A 22,118-nucleotide genomic window follows, 5' to 3' on the forward strand; every position below is an offset into this window, starting at 1 on the left:
CCACCCATTACCGTTCGCTGCAGTGTGAAAAGCAAAAAGGGCGACAACAACACGCAAGTCCGAAGAGTGACAAAGAAAACTAGCCTTGTTGAAGAATAGTGGGATATGCAACCCATGTGATGACGGTCAGACAGCTGGTGCGCAGTGCGGTACCGCCTATGTCCGAGTGTGTGGATGTTGGCATAAAGCGCTCCCAGGCTGCCGCGACCAAAGTTTCAAGCTCGCATCCATTTCCTTCAACGCGCGTATCTCACAGTATTCGTTGCTCCATTCCACGTTCAAATCCGCCAGGAGCACTGCTATTCAAAAGGAGGACTCGATAAACCCCTGGAGGTGCAGTTGTCGTTGTCGTTGTTGCTTCGGCAGATAAGCCAACCAATCAGCACGTCCGACCAATCACAGCGCAGGTGATTGTGAGCACGCAGGAAATAGGTCGTCTCTGGGGGGCTTGCCAACGTGTTACATATAACCACCCGTCTCATCCCCCTTCTCACCCTCCCGCCCCCCCTCGAACCCGTTTGGACTTGGATAAAACATTGTCGCCCTGACCGTTGTTTTTGGATTCCCCCTTTCGACAGCAAGATAGACTGTACTGCCCTTCTCGCACTTGCAAGGAATACATACACGTACTCGCTCTCTGTCAGCCGGCCCGCCGAATAAAACCAACCCCTCGGATTCTTTGCCCACGGGACAAGTAAATCATCATGTCGACCACATACCTGTCCATCCACGACCTGCTGCGCATCACGTACACGTATGAGATGCAAGCTGTTGAAGCGCAAGCTCGAGTCCAACAAGAGCAACCCAGGCCTCGCTCCGACTCTGCATGCTCGGTAAGTCACTGTGTCCCCTCCTCCCCCTCGTCTTTTTTCTTCAAACACACTGCCCATGCAAGAATAGTGACTAATTGCTCGGTTCCATAGATGCCAGAGATATGTGCGCATCTCTCGCCACCCAGTCCGACGCTCTCGTCATTCGCAAATGCGCAAGAGCTGGAAACGGACTTTACGCACTTGTTTGGCAGCAAAAACGTCAAAGTCTGAAAGAGAGGGAGAGAGCGCGAGACCATGCTCGCTCTTTGCTGAGTTTCTAACGCCAAAGGCCGCCAAATGGGTCGAGATTCTTGTCGACGGGCGTTTGCAGCACTTTTGAACGAGCAAGAGGTCCAGAGGAGAGAGAGGGGGGTTTCTTTCTCTTTCTACGCCTGGAGAAAAGGCAAAAGTGACACAGCGTACAGCACGCCAGATGTGTCGCTTCTCTCTTTCCTTTCTCCTTTTCCGCCGCCTCCGACTCTCTTCTCCGGGTTTCCTGGGTATTGACCCCTTTTTACTACGCATCGAGGCGCGACTATCCATCTGCCGCGCTACCAGTTTGCATCCGCCAAGCTCCGCTTATGCAAGATGGCGGACGGGTTGACGTGGGCTGTGGATCGTCAAGACGCTTTCTCCGTGTCTTTCGGCCCGAATCCATACGTGCGCTATTCGTCGCACCGTGGAGGAATGGGAGATGGAGGGGCAAGCTGACGCTGTGTACGCTGGAACAAGTGGTGGGGGAAGGCGAGGTGGAGATTATGGGGGTTGCAGCGCTTGGGGCGGCTACGGAATATATGGATTTGTGTGCTCGATATACCATTGTAAGGGGTCAAACAGGCGGTTTATCTCGTCTTTGGCGGATAGGAATTCAATATCGTGAACGTGCAGACTTCGAGACCTCTCTTTGTGACCTTAACCTCGCATTGTGCGTAGTACGCTGTTGTTAACGTTTTGCTATAATGTCGTATGATCGACACGTTACACCGTGTAGTATTAGTCTCCAATTGCGCGTTTTTGGGAGTTACGATTGGTGTTGATTAACTATTTCGAAATTACGATAACAAGGCCAGACGACCTAGTGTATTAATGATATATCTTGTTTTTGGTAGATTCCAATGAAGATCGACTATAGACTTCCACAATGTCGACAGCTCCATGGAGGGCGTGATGCACGTATTGCACATCTTCGTCTCGTAGCCTGTGAGTTATTATGAACAGTTTTGCCATGTGTTTTACGACGAACTTCAATCTCTCGAACAACGCGAATACAGCGGCAGCGTCAAAGGTTCATTACCGCCACACCTACCTTTGAAATGATACCCCCCATTCACTTTTCTGAATTTTCCGTTTCGTGGATTACTCTGGAGTGGCGAGCATTTGACGAGGGAATCTCTAAGAGAAACTGAACTGCAAACTTGCTGCAAAAACGCAATTTCGTCTCCCTGCGATCTTAGAGCGCCTTCTGGCTATGGATATTCATTGGAGTTCGAAGATTATCAGAACTGAGAGCAGGGGCTTGCTGGAATGCCCTAATTCGATCTGCGTTGCTGCAATGTCCGGTGATAGAGGTCGTGGTAGCTGCTTGGAGAGGCAAAAAAAGACAGTCAAGCCGCACTATGTCAGCACTATTTCCCCAAGTAAACACTGCACTCTCTGCAGCCATATTCTAATAAAAAAACTCGGCCGCCCATGCAGAAACCGGTGGATCATCTGCTCCATTATGCCGCAAAAAATAGCAAAAAGTTCAGTTGCACCGGGGGGTTAGTCCACCATACATACCTACCCGAATGCAACCTACATCTTTTTTCTCCGCCGTATACGAATTCGAACCTCTCGCCGCATTGTCGAAGAACCTCGGATCCGGACCCGGTTGGGAGACTTACCTGGTTATACCATGTCCTCCTCCACCTGCTAACCTCTTGCTGGTTGCTGCTTAATGAGATATTGGAGCTTTCGTTTTGTATATATAGCCAAAGAAAGGAGACTTGGTTAGGTGTCATAGAAACCTGAGTTGGAAAAAAACCGGAGGCGGTGACGTCGAAAATCGCTAAGGCAGGGGATTGGCTGCTTCCCAAGGGTCCTAGGTGATAGGCAGAGTCCAGTTTGCATTGCTATGCTTCATCTGGCGGCCGGATTCTGCTGAGGGCGTTGGTCTGCTCATGGGGCTCCTTCTCCGCAACCATGACTTGACCCACTCCCCAACCCTCTGCACCATCACCATGCACCAACTCTACTCTGACTTGCGCCTGAGGCTCATCAAAAGCACATCCTGGTCATATGGAATAGCTTTCTTGATGATGCATTCATCTGGCGCGCTGGCGGAGGGCCTTGGCGGGGAATTGGCCTGATGTCGCGCCCCCTCGACGACGACAACACCACCGCGACACCAACAACATGCAGAACAACCACATACTCTTACTCGTTAGAGCATCGCGGTACACCTCTGGCAAGGAGGAGCAATCTTGTAAGTGCTCGGAATTCTCCATCGCAAAGCTTGGGTGCGGCAGCGCATCTCCGCAACACCAGGCAAGACACCCATGGGGGTCAGCGATGACATTGAAAGGCTCCATCCTCATCAAGAAGCTCTTCAGAAGACTGACCAGACTTGGTGTAGGTATGGGAAGCACTGATGCAGTCCAGCCTGTCCCTCTTCTGATCGCCATGCGTAGCGGGGAGCTCTCGACAGCAATAGGTAGGCCTGCCACAACAACAGGAGACACTCTTTCCCCATTTACTGACTTCCCGAATGCAAATAGTTACATCTTCTCAATGTCCCGTGCAACGTCTTTGCATGCAGCGCGAGCCTCATCGAAGCAACGCATCGTCGTTGCGAGCGTCTACCGACATCCCCCGTAGCTTCTCCACCGGGGGTCGTCTCCGCCGGGGGTCCTTCGACTGCGACAACAGCGGCGAAGCGACCTGGACCAAGAAGAACACCACAGATCTGTCACCGGACATGACGACCGCAAGCGCATTGCTCAGTTCCGTAAGTCCGCACCTCCCGCAGCAGACGGCGGGAGGCACTTCAACCCCCGCTCGACCAGCAAGGCTGCCAACATCCTGGCGGCCATTGAGAAGCGCGCTCATGAACATCTGCAATGCACCGAGGAGCTCGTTCCCTTTGAGAGTCGAGTCACCCTTGTCAAGGGTACACAGTGTCTTCTGAAGGCCAGAGCAGGCGAGTACGACAAGAGCGCAGATCGACGGGAACTGACAGTAGCTGCATAGGAATTGATGCCCCGCCCGCCATGACTCGGCGCCTGCGTCTCCCGCAAGGACTTGACACGAGCCAAGTGCACCTTCCCGCACAATGCAGACATCGGCCATACGCTTCGACGACTTGGCGGACTTGAGAAGACAAGAAGCGCCAAAGGCCTTTACAATGTGCTTGATCGGCTTGACTCTTTGGCTGGTAAGGCCATTGTTCGCAAACAAAGCTTCGAGTACAAGGTGCAGCTTTAGCTGAAGACACCCCTACACCCTAGTCTGCTGCAAACCACGTCTTTGGTCAAGGTAGTGAAAGGCCAAAGCACCGCATCACTGACAAGCGATGATTCGCGGCCAAAATGTTCGCAGGCATCGAGAGTCGCTACTCGAAGGTCGCTACTCGAGGAGGCCGATAGGCTGTTGTGGGCCTTGGAACAAAGGAAGTAGTTCGCAGTCATCCTAACATAGCGACTCCGGAAGAGCGACACACGCATGGATAGCCGAAGGTATATCGAGATACATAACCCCGACCAGTTGGTGATGTGCGTTGGAGTAGGGAAGCCAGATCCTTGAGGTACCTTGTTGCTGATCTGTCGAATTCCTTTTTGTTCGATCGCTGACCCTTGACATAGGATTGGAAGTACCTCGTACGAAACACCAGAACAACGGCCGGTCCCTTTCTCGTCCATGAACGCCGACGTCGATGCGAAAGTAGCCCTTTTGAAACCGCAGTCACCCGCACTGTCCTTCGAGTAATCCACCTGATACACGTTCGACCATACATTTCCAAGCTCTTTCTACGACAGATGCGGTGCGCTGGTACCTCCTGTTGCACAACAACACGAGCGACGGGCCATATGACACCAACCGGAGACACAATGCCCGAGAACTCTTGCCCAAGGGTATCACCAATTGACACATAACAAGCTTGGAGAAGGAGAGGAGCCTGCTGTAGCGTTCTCCAGTGTCCTGGTATCGCGTCTATCACTCTCTTATGGCCTGGCACGAAGAACCTCATGGCAGGTTGGCTCCTTCAATGGTACCACCACACCTGGCTATGCCACGGATTGGACGCCGTTTGATCGACATGAGAGAGGCACAGCGTATGTACTCCACGTACACACAAATCGCTGGTGTAACTCCATGTTCGGAATCCCACCAACTGGGCTCATTACGACTCAGCTAACAAGAAAGCTTCGAGAGCCACCAAGACAATCGAAGGATCCGAGGTGGAAGTCTTTTCCTGTGAACGAATGGCCAATCGTACTATCAATCCGAAAAAGACTTGATGATGGCTCTGAGATTATCGCAGAGATCCAACAGCGCCTTCAGTTCTCAAGACTATGAGCCATGAATCGATACACATGTCGCTGTCGTAAGAGTTGGTTCTTGTGTGGAAGCCGATGCCAATCCAGCCAGAGGCATCATGATGGAAAATCCTAAGACATGAAGCGGCGACTTAGGCTGATGACACTGCGTCTACGCATTCAAACCTTCCAGAGTGATGAAAAGAATCAAAGGTATTGATGAACTGGAAGATGTCTGTTGGCCAGTCCAGTGCATCGAAATGGAGAAAGTCCTTCGCAACAGGGCTGTTTTCCATGTCATTGGCCAACAAATTCCGTCTTCTCCAATTGAAAATACGCGAATGCATCAACCCACGCGTGCGGTGTTTTTAGGCTCGATTGGCGAGTGACACAGGGCTGAAGAACGACAGCGAGGAATGCCGCCAATGAGCAACACCGTCATTGAGTTTTGCCTGTAAGGAACTTTGAGTGAACACTCATCTCGACATCGGTCGAAGTCCATGACTAGCACAGTCATAACGGTGTTTCTTTTAGGAATGGATGTCGAGCTTCAGGTCGGACATGCGCGCTTCGCCTGATGCGCACCATCGGCATACTATGGCATGGCGCTTCTCATGTGAAGAGGCGGGACCTCACTTAGGGTTATACCGGTATTCCTATCAACATGGTTGGTGACTATCGCAAGCTGGCTTGAACAGAGCAACGTGTTGGCCGATGCCCTTAAGAAGTCCCATGTTGAGGCTGCGACCTGAGCACATCCGTTTCAGAGAGGGATGCCGTTGAAAAGAGCCACCGGCATATCCTTATGCGCCATCCAATACGCAACGGAGGCATGCCACTAGCCGCTTGCCGGTAGCTTTTGCGCACATGGTCGATGAGTATCATACCAGAACGTATCAATATTCTGTGGTTCGAGACCATGTGTGGTGTGTCGGTCGAATCGGATAGGACGCCTTCCTGCTGCGCGTTGCATCGCGTGTGCATTGTAGGAGAAGCTGAGAAGCATCGACACGTTTGGCGCCCGTGGCAATGCTCGGTTGGTGTTCTCAATCAGAACAATGTTACCACACCTAGCCGGCGAGTTATCCGTTACGCGCTCGCGGCCTGCTTGCGTTCGGTTCTTTCTCCAATCCGGACATTTCGATTGTGGGTGGCAGACGGTACGTCGCAGCGTGCTGCTACTGCCCTCACTACCAGCACAATGCCCGGCATTTTTATTCCCAGGATCTGTTGTATCTCGGACTGAGCGCATGCTGGCGAGGCTGGTCGTCCCAATGCAGTGCCGTCGGCATGCCTCTCATTGGACCGAGCTGGGCAGCGTGATGCGGAAGACCCAGGCATTACAAGCAGCCGTGCAAGTAAAGGCTCATTCTGCCGATGAAGGCATCATGGCATCCGGGTTATCCTTTCGCATCGACACCCGCACATTCCTGTTTTATGTATCGCATGCTCGCCGTATGCCTTTGTCGCGTGGTCTCGGTGTCATTTTGTCCACATCAAGCGGGGTACACTAGCTGTAAAACCTTTGCAGTTATTGTGTCAGAATGCGCGGCAGCCACTCGTGGCTGTCCAATACTTTGACGATGCTCGGACATTGGAGTACCTTTCAGGAGCATGGGCGAATGGCGACCTGGTCGGAGCTGGTCTGAGGCCATCGTCGCTCGTTCGGGACTTCCGCCAACATCGCCCGATGTTGGCAGCCTGTCCTTAGGGGTATTGAGGTTATGCGGGATGCTTCAAAGCCCGGAAGGCGATGTCGCAGCCCACATAGCCAGAGGCCTCGTCGGCTCTGGAACCGCGACGTCTCTATTCGCGTTATGTCCTGTGTATCTGGGAGCTCCGGCGAGGAGCACCACCAAGCTCGGTGATGGCGGCCATCAACTATACCGTATTGCATTCGATGGGGAGGATTCTGTTTCGGTGTAGGTGCTCCGTGTCGTGAGAGAGCATCGCGCCGCCTGTTCTTCCACGGGGGTCTTGGCGAGGCTGCGGACAGGATGCTGTTGTCTCTCCGCGGGTAAAGCTCCGCTCATGAAGCTACAGCGAAGCTGCAGACCTGCATGAGCTGCCGAAGAAGCTCTTCGTCATGTCCGGATACCGAACAGTCGATGGCGAGGCGGGGGAGGAGGGGGTACTGGGGGAGAGGATGCGGGGAGAGGAAGCTCGATCCGCAGCGTCCCCCCAAAGTACGGACCACCAAAGCGGTAAGAACAAGATCTCGATCATCAAAATCAAGAGCAGAGGCATCAGGGCATCGGCACGGAAAAGAAGAGCCCAAGAGAAGACAATTGTGGTTCTTGGTGTGATGGTGGGGTGTCATGGTGCCGACTGAGGGGCTCAAGAGAAGCAAGTAGCTAGCGGACAGTTCCCCCACCAAGGGAGCCCGGAAGCCTCTGGCGAACGCGGCCACCATTTGCCAGGAACGCACGCACGCAGTTACGCAAGTTGCACATTTCAAGCCAAATTTTCACAGGCCGAAGCAGGAGCCATCTATACGAATGATTTCAGCAGAAAATTTGCCCTATGTCTGGTTGCGATGTTGCAGCAAATGCATGCCACAAACGAACGACTACTCTCGAAAGCGTCAATGGGCATATCACTCAGCAATGGGGTGGCATGTTAAGATCATCATTCATTCCACGATCTTCATGTTGGCCAGAATCCCGGTTAAAAAATCTACGAGTTTCTCAATCATGCAGTGGGAAATATATCACCGTCATGCTATCCAGATTGTCCATCCAACGCCAGGGCTTGCAGAGGCAGTAAAATGGCCAGTACTATACAAAGGAAATGGGCGAAATCAAAGGGCCTGTTCCATCACACACAAGGTCTCGAAAGGCCAATCAATCATTGCTGCGTGGCATAGTGCAAGTCTGTTCTTTGAACTCCCAGGTATCATGCCGAGGAAGAGTACAGCGCCATCTGCCCATGCCAGCGCCAAAGGATGGCCCCCGTGAGTGATGTCAAGGAGCGGGCGGCTCACGGTTTAGCATACTGCTGTGTCCACTCTTGGGCTGTCTGGATAGCCTGTGCTTGGTTCTCCTTCCACGCCTGCGCCACGTCGTTGGCAAGAGGGTCATCGGGGTTGGGTGCGCCCAAAAGAGCCTGGATTGAAAGGAGGATGGTGCGAATCTGGAGGGCAGGCGACCAGTTGCCTGGAAGTATCAGCATAGTCTCCGGCATGTGAGAGAAGGCCCAAGACGTACTCTTAAGGACGTCGAGGCAGATGCGACCCAGACGATCGATGTTGGGGTGGTATATCTTGGTGAGGAAGCGGACCTTGGGCGGCGTCATGGGGTAGTCGTCAGGAAGGAACAGCTCCAACTTGAAGACACCACCTAGAGGCATGTTAGCTGGAAAGCCAGACGTCGCTGGGTGCCGACGTACCCTCATAAGGCGACTGGCTAGGACCGTCGATGGTGACATCGAAATACCTCAGGTTGTCCTCGTGCGGTGTCGCGCTGATGCCCTGGACTCTGCACAGCGGCCTGGGTCAGTAGAGGCACACGGCATGCTGCTCGAGGTACTCACGGCTCGTTGACCAGACGCTCAGTTTCCTTGATGATTCGTTTGGGCAGCGCCATGGCTGATGGCGGGGCAGCAGTCACAGGCGGTGGGGAAGAAGCGGTCGCAAAAGAGAAAGGCTGAGGCGGCGAGGCTGAGAGTGCTGCTGGCCGGTTTGCGAGCGGAGGAGGCGAGTTTTACGATGTCTCTGCGTTTGACGTAGCAAGCCCGCGTCGTCTGTCTTCGCAAGAGCCACAGGACTAGGCGTGCATGTTTGATGTTGCGTAATCGGCCGGGCCTCGTTCCTACCGAAGCGGCGCGCCCCCTAGTGCAGAAAGCAGAAAGCGCCATGCACAGCTCACAAGGATGCGGTGGGAAGGCGCTAGGGATGCCAGGGCAGCCACGGCCTGCATCCGCCGCCGTCACCACCATCGCCACTCTACACGCGTGCGCGCGAGACGGCCAACAACAAGATGGCGGCCACGGCGGGCGGGCCTCTGTCGGCCTTCCAGTCGCCGACGTTCGATCGCGATGTCGAGGTCAGGGTGGATGACGAGATCGGGGCCGCCAGCATAAGCCCAGCAGGCCGCGACATCGTCCTCGCCAGCAAGAGCGGCCTCCGTATCATTGACTTGGACAATCTCTTTTCTCTGCCGCGCTTCATTCCGAATCAGTCGTCATGGGACGTTGCCGACGTGCAGTGGTCGCCATTTGCAGCCCGCGCAGAATGGATCGCTACCACGCGCAACCAGCTCGCCCTCGTGTACAATCTCTCCATGCCGTACAACAGCAAGAAGGCGCCCATCGAGTACACTCTGCGCGCCCATGACCGCGCCATTACAGACATCAATTTCTCTGCCCACCACCCAGACCTGCTTGCGACATGCGGCGTCGACAGCTTCGTCTTTGTACATGACCTTCGCAGCAGGCAGGCTCCGTTGAAGCTTGCCGACTACACGGCCGGAGCCACCCAGGTCAAATGGAACCGCCAGAATGACAAGATTATTGCGAGTGCCCACGACAAGTACCTCCACATCTGGGACACGCGCCATGGAGCGACGCCGCTCTCCACCATTGCCGCTCACAGCACCAAGATCTACGGTATTGACTGGAACCGCAATGACGCGAGCAAGATCCTGACGTGCTCTCTCGACGCCACTATCAAGCTTTGGAACAACGTAGGCAAATATGAAAACATCACAACCCCCCGCCGCGTTATCCGCACTCACTATCCAGTATGGCGAGCACGGCACACGCCCTTCCCACACGGCGTCCTCGCCATGCCCCAACGCGGAAACTCGAACCTTTGGCTGTACAAGCATGTCGACGACAGTGACCCTTCGACCTTTAGCAATGAACCAGTCTATGCCTTCCAAAAGCACGATTCGGATGCCCAAGTACGCGAGTTTCTATGGCGTACGCGTGGTTCTACCGATTATGGCATCAATAACCGCGACTTTCAGTTGATATCTTGGGGCACTGACAGACGTCTGCAACTCCACCACCTCGAACCCGAACTCCTCAACAAGGCTGTTGGCTACCGAAAAGGCGAGCGTCTTGTCGAGGAGCCCAGTTCAACGCGCAAGGGAGCCACCTACGTATCCTACCGCGACGGCCCCATCCCTACCACTACCTTGGGCGATCGGGACCAGTTTGGGCCACCGCGTCAACAGCGCAAAGGAAACTTGTCGACGCTGTTGCAGAATTACTCACTCAACGACGAAGTTTACAGCTCTCGCCTTCGGGGACAGGCAGAATCTAGGATACGCCATGAGACGTTATCACGGGAAACCATGACCGCCCAGCCTATTCGTCGAAACGATCCACGTGTTGTTAATCACATCACTTGGATAAACGGCGTCAAGTTCGGGGGCGATCGCCACAACAATGTCAATGATTTCCACGCTCGACCAAACCAGGACGATCGCGGAGAAAAGTACCCGTACCAAGAACAAAACGATCTCGGTGCCGAGATATCCTATGTTGGCAACAAGTACAAAAAGCTGGCGTTTGAAGAGATTGATGTCCCAGGCCGCCGCATCAAGGTCTCTTTCAATGGACCCTGGGGTGACCATGATCCCGTCACCGATGGCTCAAAACTCGTGTTCCTTCGCTTCACAATCCGGTTCCCGTCTGCGTATCCTAAGGCCATTGAGAGCGCACATCCAGATTCTGGTCGCCACAGGATACCGACTCCACTTGATATTGAATTTGAGAGGACGACAGCGTCAATTAGCAGAGAGCAGCAAGAAGAATTGGTTCACAACATGCACCGTATTGCTGCTACCTGTGCGGAGCAAGAGCGTGACGCCCTTGAAGCAGTACTTTCGTATGCTTTGGGCGAACGTGCTTTGGACGACAGCCTGGATCTCGCCGACGGCGTAGAGCCATTAGAGGACCTTGGGCCACTACCAGGAGAAAGCTCCAGTGAGGATGAGGATCATGAAGGCGAGTTCACCGACGATGTGATGCAGTCTTCCCACATGAACGCCAACATTCCCCTTCCGATCCAGTGCACTGCCCGGTTTTCAGCCGATGGATCTCTTGTAGTCGCAAGGATACCTCCCGTGAAGTCAGCCCCTGATTCAGAAGTATTCAGATTCCAGATTGCACGAAGCCTTCGTCAAAGCGGCTTGAAGAACGACATCTTTGACTCCTTTGGACGCTTCACTTCCCATCGTGCGGATGATTCTGATGGAGGATCGTCACTATCCTCTTCTGTCGGTTCGTGGGAGACATCTTCCACGCCGTCTTCCTCATCTGGGTCCGACCACGGCGCGAATGCACGCATTGGAAACTTCCAGCCTCCCCTGGCTTGGCAGAAGTCCGCTTCTCGGTTTCAGTCGCGGAACTCATTGCCTTCTTCTGGTGGTGTAGCAAAACAGCCGTCCAAGCCAAAATCGACCGTATCTGTTCTGTTTGCAGCAACGGATGATTTGGTGCCCAGTAAACGGGTTCTTGCCAAGGAATACCGCATCTTTGGCCCTGGGCCGTTCGTTTGCCAGCACAACTCTGACGTAGCGAGGAAACACGGATACGAGGACCTTGCCGATATTTGGATGCTGTGCAAGCTGATTCTGAGTAACGAAGTGCCAGTGGAGATACTACCCCAGCAATATCGGAGGGATCAGGTTCTTGTGCTTGCCAGGAGGGCTCTCGTCAAGATCAAGCGCAAGGATAGCGGCCTTGATCTCGCGTTTGACGAGGCAGACAACGTGGCTAATCCTACGCTGAAGGCCAGGGTCAAGTGGGGTCATCATTCTATTGTCGCACGGCTGATACCTTCGCTTTTTAACCACTTTGAACATCTCGCAGATGTTCAGATGCTTGCCATGCTGTCTTGTATCTTCGCTGAGCCTGCGGCTCGTGAAGGGGTGACCTCTGCTATGGCCAAAATGCGGCAGTGCCAGCTCCCAATGTCTATGGAAGCACCAGCGTTCTCACTAGACTACTTTTCGTCACCAGACGCGGCATGGAGTTTGTTCAAACCAAGCATTTCTGTTCCGTCTACGCCTTCATATTCACGTTTTGCAACACCGTCCAATGACTTTGGGTCTCAAAAATCTGCCAAAAACCTGGACACTTATGGAAGCCACGGGAGCTCGAATGGCCCTTGGGGAAGCGATACATTAAATTCTGACCCCGTTACGCCTTACTCTACTAGCAATACACCACCCGTCTTTCCCCAGGCAGCCCCGATGCGAAATGCTCAGACAGCGGTCAATACGCCATATGGGATATCCCCAGAGCATGGCCATTCAGCTCACAAGAAGAGCTCAACGGCGAACTTTGCGAGCGCGGTAGCAGCCTTGTCACGGCCATTCTCAAATGCCATGTCTTCTTCGCCGCCAGTAAGGTCACGTATCGAGGATCTTTCTACATCCGCGCCCACTAGTGGAGTTACTTGGGGTACAACAACATTCTACGGAAGCGACTCACACGATCAGAGCAACATGGCGGCCCCACGCCCGAAGCATGGAAAGCGGGCAAGTTTCGGACAATCCGAGCAGGTCGATGTCAACTACATTGGCGAATCCGACTCGGACTACGAGAAGGTTGATGATGAAGGCAGCTACAGTGCAACAGGCGCTAAAGACCGCACTGCGCCTGGTACGCCTCGAGACGGCGACGACAGTAGAGCTATCAAGGTTACGCTCAAAAACCAAGACCAATTTGACGATGAGGCATGCTTCAGTGCGCCTTTGCTGGATTCAAGTAAAAACTGGCTGCATCGTGTTTGGCGGGAGCAGTATGCCGAGATGCTGAACCGCTGGGGGTTAGTCAGTGCTCGCGCCGAAGTACTCAAGTTCAACGGTCTTGTGTCGTACTTTCCAACTGATGAATTACGCACCAGCTCGAAATCTGGCTCGATTTCCCTGGCACTAGAGCGGTCCAGCGACGAAGATGATCATGGGAAACCAGCGCGACATGCATCAAGAGCCTCAACACAGGCGCCCCCAACGCCCACTGCATCTCAAATGAAGCGGATGTCTGTGGCATCTCCAAGACACTTTTCCTTCAACCCAGAGGCCACCGAATTCCAGCCCAGCACCATGGCAACCATCCTGCAAGAGCAGATAGCGGACCTACCTATGGACGCATTCATTCCTCCCGAGCAGTATTTGCGTCTTTCTATACCAGCTCGCACACCCACTCAGGAGCTTGACGAGAGCCTTGCTGGACTCAGTACCTCACCTGACCAATCCAAATTGCAGCCACCCCTGAGCCGGGCGAGCAGACCAAGTCTATCACGGGGTACATCCAATCTCTCTGGCGGCTCGTCATTGCGCGATAGCCGCTCACGTCAGACGCTCAGCACGATACCTTCTGGGACGGTTGAATCGGAACCCATGTACAGCTGCAGCATCTGCTGGATCCGTGTTTCGGGTCTCTTCCACCTGTGTCCTGCATGTGGCCACGTTGCACACATGGACTGCATGGGCGACGAAGTGTGGATGGACGACGGCGAATGCGTAGTCGGCTGTGGCTGCGGCTGCGGCCTCGAAGACAATAGCGAGCGCAGCAGAATGGAGGCTTACATTGAAGGCGTGCGCGCCGCACACGCAGATGGCACCACATGGGACAACACCAGCGAATGGATGCCCAGTGGCACCACGACACCGGCTTACGCCGAGAGCGCATACGGCGACTTCATGACGGGCGGCGTAAGCAAAATGGCGGGCACTGGCAGCGAGGAAAAGAGGAGAGAAAGGCCCGGTGGCCGCAGAGATGTCGTCAGTCCCACGCCTACCAAGGCGAAGAAAAAGTTCAAGAAGAAAGCTAGGGTGTCGGGATTGAGTTATTACTAAGGTCTTGTTTATTTTTTCTGTGGCTCGGCTTTTTCGTCTCTCTCTTTTTTTTCCATACTTATCTCTCCACCTCTTTAGTTTTTTTTTTATCATATACAAAAAAGCAGGACTGCGGTGTAAAATTACTCGGACGTGATGCCCACGCCAGATGTTTTTTTTGGATTTATTTCTCTTCTTTATTTTTCAAAAACCAAGTCTCTTAATTGAACGGCGCTTTTTTTTGGGTACAATGCAGGGTGTCCGATGTGCATTGGCGTTTTGGGTCCGGGTCCCAGGGCCCTGAGTTGCTTTTCTTTTTCTTTCAGGAGTTGCGGTTGACCCTTTTTTTGTATAGTATGCTATGTATGTCACGGCGCCTTAGCTATGGTGAATGTAATATATGCTGCATGAACAGATTGCGAGATGTACGTCTAGTCGTGCCAACCCAAAATCACTTGTAGACAGCACCCTGCATATCAGAAGTTGAGAGCAGCACGGCCGAATTGGAGAAAGGCTTCGAGGATGAGTTCCTCTATATGCTTCAAGATTCAAACCTCATGCAGTGGAGGATAGTACAAGATAGATGATGGTACATTTTTTCTTGTTCGGCATTCTCCCACTCGCCTTTCCTTGCCCTGATGCGAGAAAACAACGACTTAACCCTCATACTATCGCCCGTTCATTCCCATGTAAACACTTACTTGAGCGCCTTCTCAGCTTGCTGAGCAGTGTGCTTCAAGTCTTGCATCTCGCCCTTTGCCTGGCCCTCTGTGTTCTTCAAGCTCTGGTTGTAAAGGTAAATGCGGCCGACCTGTGTGCCACCGACGCAGAAGACGAGGAAGTTGACGGCGGCAAGAGCAATGTTCTTGGGGCGGATGACGAAGCACCAGCGTGTCCAGATGGCACCAGTGCACATGAGGGCGAAGTTCTGGGTGAAGGAGAGCGACTCGGCGGGGCGCGTGAAGTCGGAAGCGCCAGCGAGCACCATGCCCCATTTCATGACGGGAGCCCTATTCGAAACAAACTTGTCAGCATACTGTTGCTGTCGTGCGTTGTGCCAAATGCATGCCGGGTAAAGGAACCGCGCATGCGACACACACACGTTCGGAGATTGCGGGGAAAACGGGAAGCCCGCCAGCATTTCGAAAATGTTGTCGCAGATACCACGGACGAAGAAGCATGGAGACAGGCGTACCAGAAGTGCACAGTCTTGGGCCCAATGGGGCTGTTCCAGAACTTTGCGAAGCCAGTGGGCTCGGCGCTGGCAGCTGTGTTGACTCGTCGGCGGGCATTTGCGCGCTGGAAGAAAGGTCGGAAGGAGCTGAAGATGCGGGAGCCGGGGCGGAACGACATGATTGCTGGTATTTAGCCTCTCACTCTGCGTCGGTGGAGGGGGGGGAGACAAGAATCGAGGTGTCGGGAGCAAAGGTAGCAACCAGGTCCGGGACGATTGGCAGGGTGAGGTCGTCGTTGTCGTCGTCGCGATGTCGGGCCCTGAAAGACGGTGGATAGGACAAATCCGGGATTAACAATGGCCGTTGCTCCGGACGGCCAAACCACTTTGGGTAAAGCGCGCTTGGGACAGCTGCTTGACGAACATTGAATGTCGGCGCGGCGGGCTCGCTGGAGAGTGACGACACATCCTCCCAATTGAGAGCCTCACGCAGCCCGATCCAAGCCCCCCGCTGTCCCTCGCCATGGCCTCGAAAGCTTTCGGAAACGGGCTCAAGGAGCTGCGCTTCTTGTTCTGCCAGACTAGCGAACACAGCGCCGCGACCAGGTATGCGCCTTTTGGATGCACCTCCCAGCGAAACCGTCGCAATGCGATTGCGCGCCATGGGACAATCAAAGACAGAGCTGATGTAGCTGCTAGGAGTTTTCTCACACGGAGCTATCCCGCCATGAAGAAGGCCAACCCGTCCATTCCCATTATGATCCGAGAAGCCAGCGGCACCGAGCCCACCGTCTATGCGAGATTCGGTGCGTAGCCCAAGTCACGGTGAACGAGGAATGGAATGCTGACAATAGCCGCCCATTGCAGACTTTGGAAAGGAGAAGAAGCTGCCGCTCAAGGGCCTCGAAGACAAGGCCATTGAACAACAAGTGTCGGATCTGGTGCAGAAGGGCTCATGAGCAGGGCTGGCGGCGATGAAATCGGAATAAGCATGAATAGCGAGGAGTGAACTGTAGAGAAGGGAATGAGTTTGTGTGTAGATGCCATGATGCTCTCCCGAGTTCACCCAAATAGCAAGACGTCATTTTCGCTCTCACCCAACTGTCTTCATTTCCGCTTTCACCTCCTCATTCACCTTCACGATGCAACTTGTGCCCCACACGAGGGGTATATAAACCTCGCTGGCCATGATGCTTCGCCTTCTTCCCAAGCTCTCCACCACAATCACACACGAACCTCTCGCCGCAGCGTCGTCGAACCAGAACCACCTCGCGCCCACCACCACCAGGACCACCACCACTACCACTACCACTACCACTACCACTAACCATGTCCGCACAACCGGCAACCAGCTTCGACATCAACGAGGCAATGGCTGACTTCCACATCAAAGTCAACGTTAGTCTAACCCGGCACGCAGTGCCCAGTGCCCACTTGACCCATTTCTAACCAAAGCAATTCCACCTCTAACAGGCCCCGTGCCTGAACATGACGCCGGCGTGCCGCGCCGCCACGTATGCGGTCTCGGAGAGCCACATGGGCACGGTGTCAGCGCTGGAAGCGCGCATCGCGGCGCTGGAGGCCCAAGTCCGCGAGCAAGGCCTGTGCCTCGAGACACAAGACATGTGTCTCCAAGACCAGCACAAGTGCCTGGAGCTCAAGGACAAGGCCATCGCCGACTTGCAAAAGTCGCTGGCCTTCAAGGACCAGTCGGTCCAGGACTTGCAAAAGTCCCTCGAGTACAAGAACAAGTCCCTCCAGGACCACCATAGGCGCCACGAGGAAAAGGACAAGATCATCGAGGCAATGTCTTCGGAGAGGGAGGCCTGGGTCAAGTACAGTCGCCAGCTGGAGGAATATTATGGTCATCAGCAAGGCAGTTGAGCGTGCGTCGTTGAATAGTCTTTTTTTTTCTACGTTTTTTTTTCGTCTTTAACATCAAGGGAAATGTTGGCGTTGTTGGCGTTGTTGGTCGTTTTCGATTTTTTTTTCATCATTGTGTTTTGTCCAGGTTATACCAGTGATGCGGGATTTGGGGGTTGGAAATATACCCTCATGACGATTATTTTCCGCTTCATTTTGCTTTATAATGTGATGTATGTGTGTGTGTGAAAGGATTCCATGATAAACGGAGAAGAAGAAGAGAAGAAAAAAGACCCTACTGTAACCCCTTCAACTAATCCCATCTAACCCCCCTCACTTCTACCAAGTACTTCCCGTAACAACCATCACTTCCCACATCCAATACTACCACACAAAAACAAAACGCCTGCCCTCCATCTCCCCATCGTCACACTTACACCTACACCTACACTTACACTTACACTTACACTTACACTTACACCCATCTACCAGGCACTCCTTTCCCCAAATCCTAATCCCAAACCCAACCCAACCCTAGTTAGTTCTACATACAAGCAGGGAGGGGGCGGGGGGGGGCAACCCTAATTCAAGCACAACAAACATATTCCCTGGCATTGTGAAACGGGGCTGCAACAATTGCGGGCGAGTACATATCAACATGCGTACTCTCGGTACCTGGAGAAGATGAGCGGGAGATTACACATGGGGGAGGCGGCAATTTCGGAGGGGGGGGGGTTTCAGGGAGGATGCTTGGATATATGTGTGTTTGATGAGATTGAGTAGGGGGGTTGGGGGTTAGGGGGAGGGAGTGGTTTAGGGTATATATGTGTTTGTGTTAATGTTTGGATAACAAGGGGCTAGGGAAGTAGGTTGAATAAATTGTTGATTTTCTTTTTCGGGCTAATTTGCTGCTTGGGAAATGGGGCAACTCCGAGACTGGACACCCCCTTCTTTCATCCAAGACCCAGAAGACGAAACAACGAGCCCACACGACGCAATCAAGACTGCCGTTGCCTACCAGTATGCGACGCTGCTCTATCTGCACCAGGCGGTTCCAGAAATCCCATCCCAGTCTCCGAGTACACTTGCAAGGAAGGTTTTGTCCAAGTTGGCGACGGTTGATCCTCGCTCTCGTTCCATCATTGTGCAAATCTATCCTCTCATGGCAGCTGGCTGCGAGGTTGTCAATCCCGATGAGCGTGAATGGGTCAAGGCGCGCTGGCAGCTCATGTCCAAGCGGATGAAGTTGGGGATAATTGAAAGATGTTTGGAAGTCACAAAGGAAGTCTGGAGCCGAAGAGATGCACATGCAGCTGAACGCATGGCCATGGTTGAAGATGCTTGTGCCGAAAGCTACTTAGATATGCCGCCGAGTGGTGAGTTTGGCGCCTATCCTGATACAGACATGACAGTCAATTCCGATTGGCGACAAACACCTGCCTCCGATATGCATCTTATAGATCCAGAAATCACAGTCAAGGGACGACTCCACTGGCTAGGTGTTATGAAGGACTGGAGTTGGGAAATTCTCCTTGGTTAAGACCATTTTCATTCCGTTCCTAGGATGCCAGAGTATGCATTTCTGCGAGCTGCTACATGCGCGTTCATTTCTTTTTACGACTCTACACTTCAGACTCGAGCATCTAGACATGCACTATTGCACTTTAATGTTGCTTGTCACTTTGACGTTTGGGCAGGTGTCTGTGATAAGGCCATAGATAGTTGGGCACGAGTAGCCTTTTAGCGATTCCCACAACGCCTAGCACATTCGCTGGTTCCGGGACGAATCCCTCTTCTAGGAGGTAAATGTCGCACGATTTATTGTTTTGCAGCCACGCTCTTCATTCCCTACACACGTCGCTGAATATTCCCATCTGCATTAGACTGCCACAATACACTGTTTCCACTGTCACTCACTTCCACCACACCTTGTCCTATCCAAAATGACCGGCACATTTGACAGTCAAGTACCTCCCCCCCCCCTTGCACTACCTGGGCGCCTGTAATCAGCGTGCTGGCACACCTGGCACAGCATCTCTAGACCCTGCCCAACGCTTGTGCACCTGCCTTGCACTCCCCTCCCGGCTTTGAGCTGCGCTGCCTGGGATATGATTTCAGGACCATTGCTGTCAGACTTTCGCACCCTTCTCACCAGATTTGCCACACGGCCAACAATGGGAAAGAGGGTATGTGCGCAGCCCATGAGGGGATCAAGGGTCGAGTCTGTGTCGCCGGTTGCATAGATACTTTCTTGGACCATGTCTACATCATAAGTCTCATCTTCGTCGGTCGAAGTCAGACGGGCGAGGACGTCCATGTAGATCCAGGTATTGCACAGGAACTTCAAGCGAGCCCATTCCTCGCCCTGCAGGGGCATTTGGCGGTGCTGTATGAGTGCTTGGTTGATCAGCACCTTTGCGCCTTTGATGTGGTTGATGCCTGTGCTGATGTGCTGGTCCCAAGACTCAGCAAAAGCGAGTACGAGGGTTGTTGAGATGGCAGCGTCGACGCGCATGTCCTGCAGACCTGCAGCCAGCGCATGGACCGCACTTCGCATATGGTCAATGCCTTGGATGCGTAGGGTGGGCGTGTCTTTGGACTGATGGAACGACGTCATGGAGATGATGGCGTGATAGAGTGCCGGGCATTCTTGGGTCAGCGGCCAGATCAGAGTGCGCCATGGATTCTCAGTGGGGCCGTCTTTGAGGGACAGCACGCCGCATGTATCGCGATGGTAGCGCCGAGATAGAGAGTCTGGTGACCAGGGTGGCAGTGGTATGTGAGCAGGTATTCGGAACTCTGGCGAGTCTGGCGACGATCCGTTTGAGCTTGACGAGGCAGGAGAAGACAGTCGCACGACCCAGGTTGCCGGAGCTTGGTGAGCCTCGCGCACTAGTTCTTCAATGCCATGGTCATCGCCCATGGGCGGTGGTGGCGTCAAGCCTGTGGGCTGATAGAAGGCTTCATGTTGGGTCAGGAACGACGAGTACTCCTCTGGAGGTACGCTGAGGTCTGTCCCTGGCATAAGGAGATCTACCAGACGGGGTGATTGACCCGATGAGACGCTAGAACCAGCTGTCGTCTTGGTGTTTCCGGTGCTCTCAGAGCCAAACATGCTACATGATGCCAAAGAGACTGGTGCATGCGAGTCGACAGGTGATATCAGCTGAGGGGTAGTCAGGAAGGCCGATGGCGCCGGGGCAGTGACGGGATCTTCCCGTGGCGTAAACGATGGCTGGGAAAAGGATGTACAGATGGGCGGGTTGTGCATCAAGGGGGCAGAGGGCTGAGGCGGAGCATAGTAGGCAGGGTAGGATGAGCTGGCGTCATGGTGGTATTGTGCAGCAGAGTGGATGCTTGCCGGGGAGGGTTGGGCAGGCAAGCGTGATTTCTGAGACCTGGCAGTCGGTCTCGCCTTGCCGGTGGGCTCTTCAAACAGCTTCCACTTGAATTCTTTTTTGTAGCCACCGCAGGGCACAGCACGCCTGGCACACTGGTCGCAGGTGGGCTTCTTCTCATCACACTTCAGGCGCTTTGCTTTGCAAGTACTGCAGCCTAGGCACAGTGTCAGCAAGGTGACATGTCGAGGGTGGCTAGCCAGGCGAGGCGGTACCATTACGGCTTTTGGACTGCTTCCTGCGGCTGAGACTAGCAGCACTCGGGGCGTTGGACGCTGTCTTGTTGACAGATTTGACGTCAGCCGGGGAAGTGTCGGGCATGGCTAGCTGGAGCATAGAGGCGGGCGCGGACGCGGGATCAGCGGTAGGGTCCGCCATGTGCAGGGAATGATATAATGGGGGCATGAGCCTGCCGCGCCAGCTCCTGAGCGAATGGAGGGTTCATGTGCAGTTGCATAAGACGCAAGGTCGGAGAAGAGGGCAGCAGGCTGAGCAGCCGAACGAGAGGGTTTGGCAGATAAGCGGCGAGGGACGGGAATCGTCTAGTGGAGCAGAAGCTGGGGGAGATGCGCGGCTAGTACTTGGCTAGCGCACTGCCTATCAAGGCGGGATTTGGGTATCAGGCGTGGGGTAATACAGCAGCGGCAGCAGCAGTGTATCATGGAGCGTCCGGTGAGGCGGGAGGATCCGGCCATCCGACCGTGTGTGTGCGAGTGCGAGTCGAGGCATGTGTGCGGGTGTGTGTGTGGAAGACGGGTGGAATGGCGGAGTGGCTGGCTGTGACGGAGGGAGTGGGAGTGCAGAGGTGATGTCGGCCTTGTCACCCGTCTGTGAAGCGCTCCACCAACGGCTCAGCCTTGTTTCGGAAGCGACGCGCCTTGGCCGCATTGGGCCGAGGGCGCGTCACGTGACACGCATGTGCTTGTGCTGCCACGGGCCTTGCAAGACGGGCGCTGAGCGCGAGTTGAGCACGAGCAGATGCAAGCCACGTCTTATGTCTGCATCAGCTTGGGGACTTGGGTGGATGCCGGCGGTGCAGGCACAGGCACAGGCACAGGCGTCGTCCCCATGCCAACCGCGCGGACCGCCGGGCGCTCATGGACAGCGCGACCAGAAGCAACCATGGTAAACCTTGTGCGGTTCAGCGTGGCAAAGCACAAAGCAACGATGCACACGTACATTGGCGAATCTTGTGCTGCGTGTACGTGTATTGTGTGTATAGGCGGGACTCGAGGGCGGCGGTTCCGCGTTCTAGAAACTTGGCACGGCATCAGAGGGAGGCGGAGGCGAGCGGGCCGCAGCAGCAGCGTCAGTGCCGCGCGGGTGTTGACGTTTCTGTTGTTGTTGTTGTTGTTGTTGTTATTGTTATTGTTATTGTTATTGTTATTGTTATTGTTATTGTTATTGTTATTGTTATTGTTATTGTTATTGATGGTGTTGTTGTTGTTGTTGTTGTTGTTGTTGGTGTTGTTGTCGTCGCCGTCGTCGTCGTCGTTGTTCTTGGCGAGGATGATATTGGGGGTATTATTGGCGCTGGCAAGTATAGGCTGCTACTATCAACACGC

General features: G+C 53.9%; 10 protein-coding genes across 10 annotated transcripts; 6 read left to right on the plus strand and 4 right to left on the minus strand.

Annotated features, from left to right (window-relative positions):
- Positions 1-704: 704 nt before the first annotated feature.
- On the plus strand, positions 705-1,043 carry SETTUDRAFT_158491 (uncharacterized protein; the record flags this gene model as incomplete). The annotated part of the gene is made up of 2 exons (XM_008023494.1): positions 705-833; positions 924-1,043. The coding sequence occupies 2 exons, from the start codon at positions 705-707 to the stop codon at positions 1,041-1,043; spliced, it is 249 nt and encodes an 82-aa protein (XP_008021685.1).
- A 2,319-nt stretch (positions 1,044-3,362) lies between these two features.
- SETTUDRAFT_25106 (uncharacterized protein) lies at positions 3,363-4,040 on the plus strand (the record flags this gene model as incomplete). Its single annotated transcript, XM_008023043.1, has 2 exons — positions 3,363-3,422; positions 3,669-4,040. 2 exons carry the CDS (start codon positions 3,363-3,365, stop codon positions 4,038-4,040), a joined length of 432 nt encoding a protein of 143 aa, XP_008021234.1.
- A 2,069-nt stretch (positions 4,041-6,109) lies between these two features.
- On the minus strand, positions 6,110-6,585 carry SETTUDRAFT_166867 (uncharacterized protein). Its single transcript, XM_008023495.1, has one exon. The coding sequence runs from the start codon at positions 6,576-6,578 to the stop codon at positions 6,165-6,167; it is 414 nt and encodes a 137-aa protein (XP_008021686.1). The 5' UTR covers positions 6,579-6,585; the 3' UTR covers positions 6,110-6,164.
- Positions 6,586-7,982: 1,397 nt separating this feature from the next.
- SETTUDRAFT_166868 (uncharacterized protein) lies at positions 7,983-9,144 on the minus strand. Its single transcript, XM_008023496.1, has 4 exons — positions 8,858-9,144; positions 8,714-8,802; positions 8,533-8,664; positions 7,983-8,481 (listed from the first exon to the last, which is right to left on the minus strand). The coding sequence occupies exons 1-4, from the start codon at positions 8,908-8,910 to the stop codon at positions 8,306-8,308; spliced, it is 450 nt and encodes a 149-aa protein (XP_008021687.1). The 5' UTR covers positions 8,911-9,144; the 3' UTR covers positions 7,983-8,305.
- Positions 9,145-9,303: 159 nt separating this feature from the next.
- On the plus strand, positions 9,304-14,139 carry SETTUDRAFT_101874 (uncharacterized protein; the record flags this gene model as incomplete). Its single annotated transcript, XM_008023497.1, has 1 exon — positions 9,304-14,139. One exon carries the CDS (start codon positions 9,304-9,306, stop codon positions 14,137-14,139), a length of 4,836 nt encoding a protein of 1,611 aa, XP_008021688.1.
- Positions 14,140-14,333: 194 nt separating this feature from the next.
- SETTUDRAFT_125437 (uncharacterized protein) lies at positions 14,334-15,564 on the minus strand. The gene is made up of 2 exons (XM_008023498.1): positions 15,314-15,564; positions 14,334-15,128 (listed from the first exon to the last, which is right to left on the minus strand). The coding sequence occupies exons 1-2, from the start codon at positions 15,469-15,471 to the stop codon at positions 14,816-14,818; spliced, it is 471 nt and encodes a 156-aa protein (XP_008021689.1). The 5' UTR covers positions 15,472-15,564; the 3' UTR covers positions 14,334-14,815.
- Positions 15,565-15,789: 225 nt separating this feature from the next.
- On the plus strand, positions 15,790-16,386 carry SETTUDRAFT_125440 (uncharacterized protein). Its single transcript, XM_008023499.1, has 3 exons — positions 15,790-15,898; positions 15,992-16,098; positions 16,160-16,386. Exons 1-3 carry the CDS (start codon positions 15,816-15,818, stop codon positions 16,249-16,251), a joined length of 282 nt encoding a protein of 93 aa, XP_008021690.1. The 5' UTR covers positions 15,790-15,815; the 3' UTR covers positions 16,252-16,386.
- Positions 16,387-16,780: 394 nt separating this feature from the next.
- SETTUDRAFT_36506 (uncharacterized protein) lies at positions 16,781-17,176 on the plus strand (the record flags this gene model as incomplete). The annotated part of the gene is made up of 1 exon (XM_008023120.1): positions 16,781-17,176. The coding sequence occupies one exon, from the start codon at positions 16,781-16,783 to the stop codon at positions 17,174-17,176; it is 396 nt and encodes a 131-aa protein (XP_008021311.1).
- Positions 17,177-18,074: 898 nt separating this feature from the next.
- On the plus strand, positions 18,075-18,695 carry SETTUDRAFT_25112 (uncharacterized protein; the record flags this gene model as incomplete). Its single annotated transcript, XM_008023044.1, has 1 exon — positions 18,075-18,695. One exon carries the CDS (start codon positions 18,075-18,077, stop codon positions 18,693-18,695), a length of 621 nt encoding a protein of 206 aa, XP_008021235.1.
- A 423-nt stretch (positions 18,696-19,118) lies between these two features.
- On the minus strand, positions 19,119-22,087 carry SETTUDRAFT_101891 (uncharacterized protein; the record flags this gene model as incomplete). Its single annotated transcript, XM_008023500.1, has 2 exons — positions 19,119-20,832; positions 21,885-22,087. Coding segments are annotated over 2 exons (1,917 nt in total), but the record flags the coding sequence as incomplete, so codon positions are not given.
- Positions 22,088-22,118: the final 31 nt, after the last annotated feature.

The sequence above is a fragment of the Exserohilum turcica genome (genome assembly GCF_000359705.1).
Source record: "Exserohilum turcica Et28A unplaced genomic scaffold SETTUscaffold_10, whole genome shotgun sequence".
Taxonomy (NCBI): Eukaryota; Fungi; Ascomycota; class Dothideomycetes; order Pleosporales; family Pleosporaceae; genus Exserohilum; species Exserohilum turcicum.

Coding starts and splice junctions, on each gene's coding strand:
- SETTUDRAFT_125440 (XM_008023499.1), top strand. CDS start 15,816: ATGGCCTCGAAAGCTTTCGGAAACGGGCTCAAGGAGCTGCGCTTCTTG. Junction 15,899..15,991: donor GAACACAGCGCCGCGACCAG/GTATGCGCCTTT, acceptor TGTAGCTGCTAG/GAGTTTTCTCACACGGAGCT. Junction 16,099..16,159: donor CACCGTCTATGCGAGATTCG/GTGCGTAGCCCA, acceptor CGCCCATTGCAG/ACTTTGGAAAGGAGAAGAAG.
- SETTUDRAFT_166868 (XM_008023496.1), bottom strand. CDS start 8,910: ATGGCGCTGCCCAAACGAATCATCAAGGAAACTGAGCGTCTGGTCAAC. Junction 8,665..8,713: donor TAGCCAGTCGCCTTATGAGG/GTACGTCGGCAC, acceptor ACATGCCTCTAG/GTGGTGTCTTCAAGTTGGAG. Junction 8,482..8,532: donor CTGCCTCGACGTCCTTAAGA/GTACGTCTTGGG, acceptor TGATACTTCCAG/GCAACTGGTCGCCTGCCCTC.
- SETTUDRAFT_125437 (XM_008023498.1), bottom strand. CDS start 15,471: ATGTCGTTCCGCCCCGGCTCCCGCATCTTCAGCTCCTTCCGACCTTTC. Junction 15,129..15,313: donor CCCAAGACTGTGCACTTCTG/GTACGCCTGTCT, acceptor TGTTTCGAATAG/GGCTCCCGTCATGAAATGGG.
- SETTUDRAFT_166867 (XM_008023495.1), bottom strand. CDS start 6,578: ATGCGCTCAGTCCGAGATACAACAGATCCTGGGAATAAAAATGCCGGG.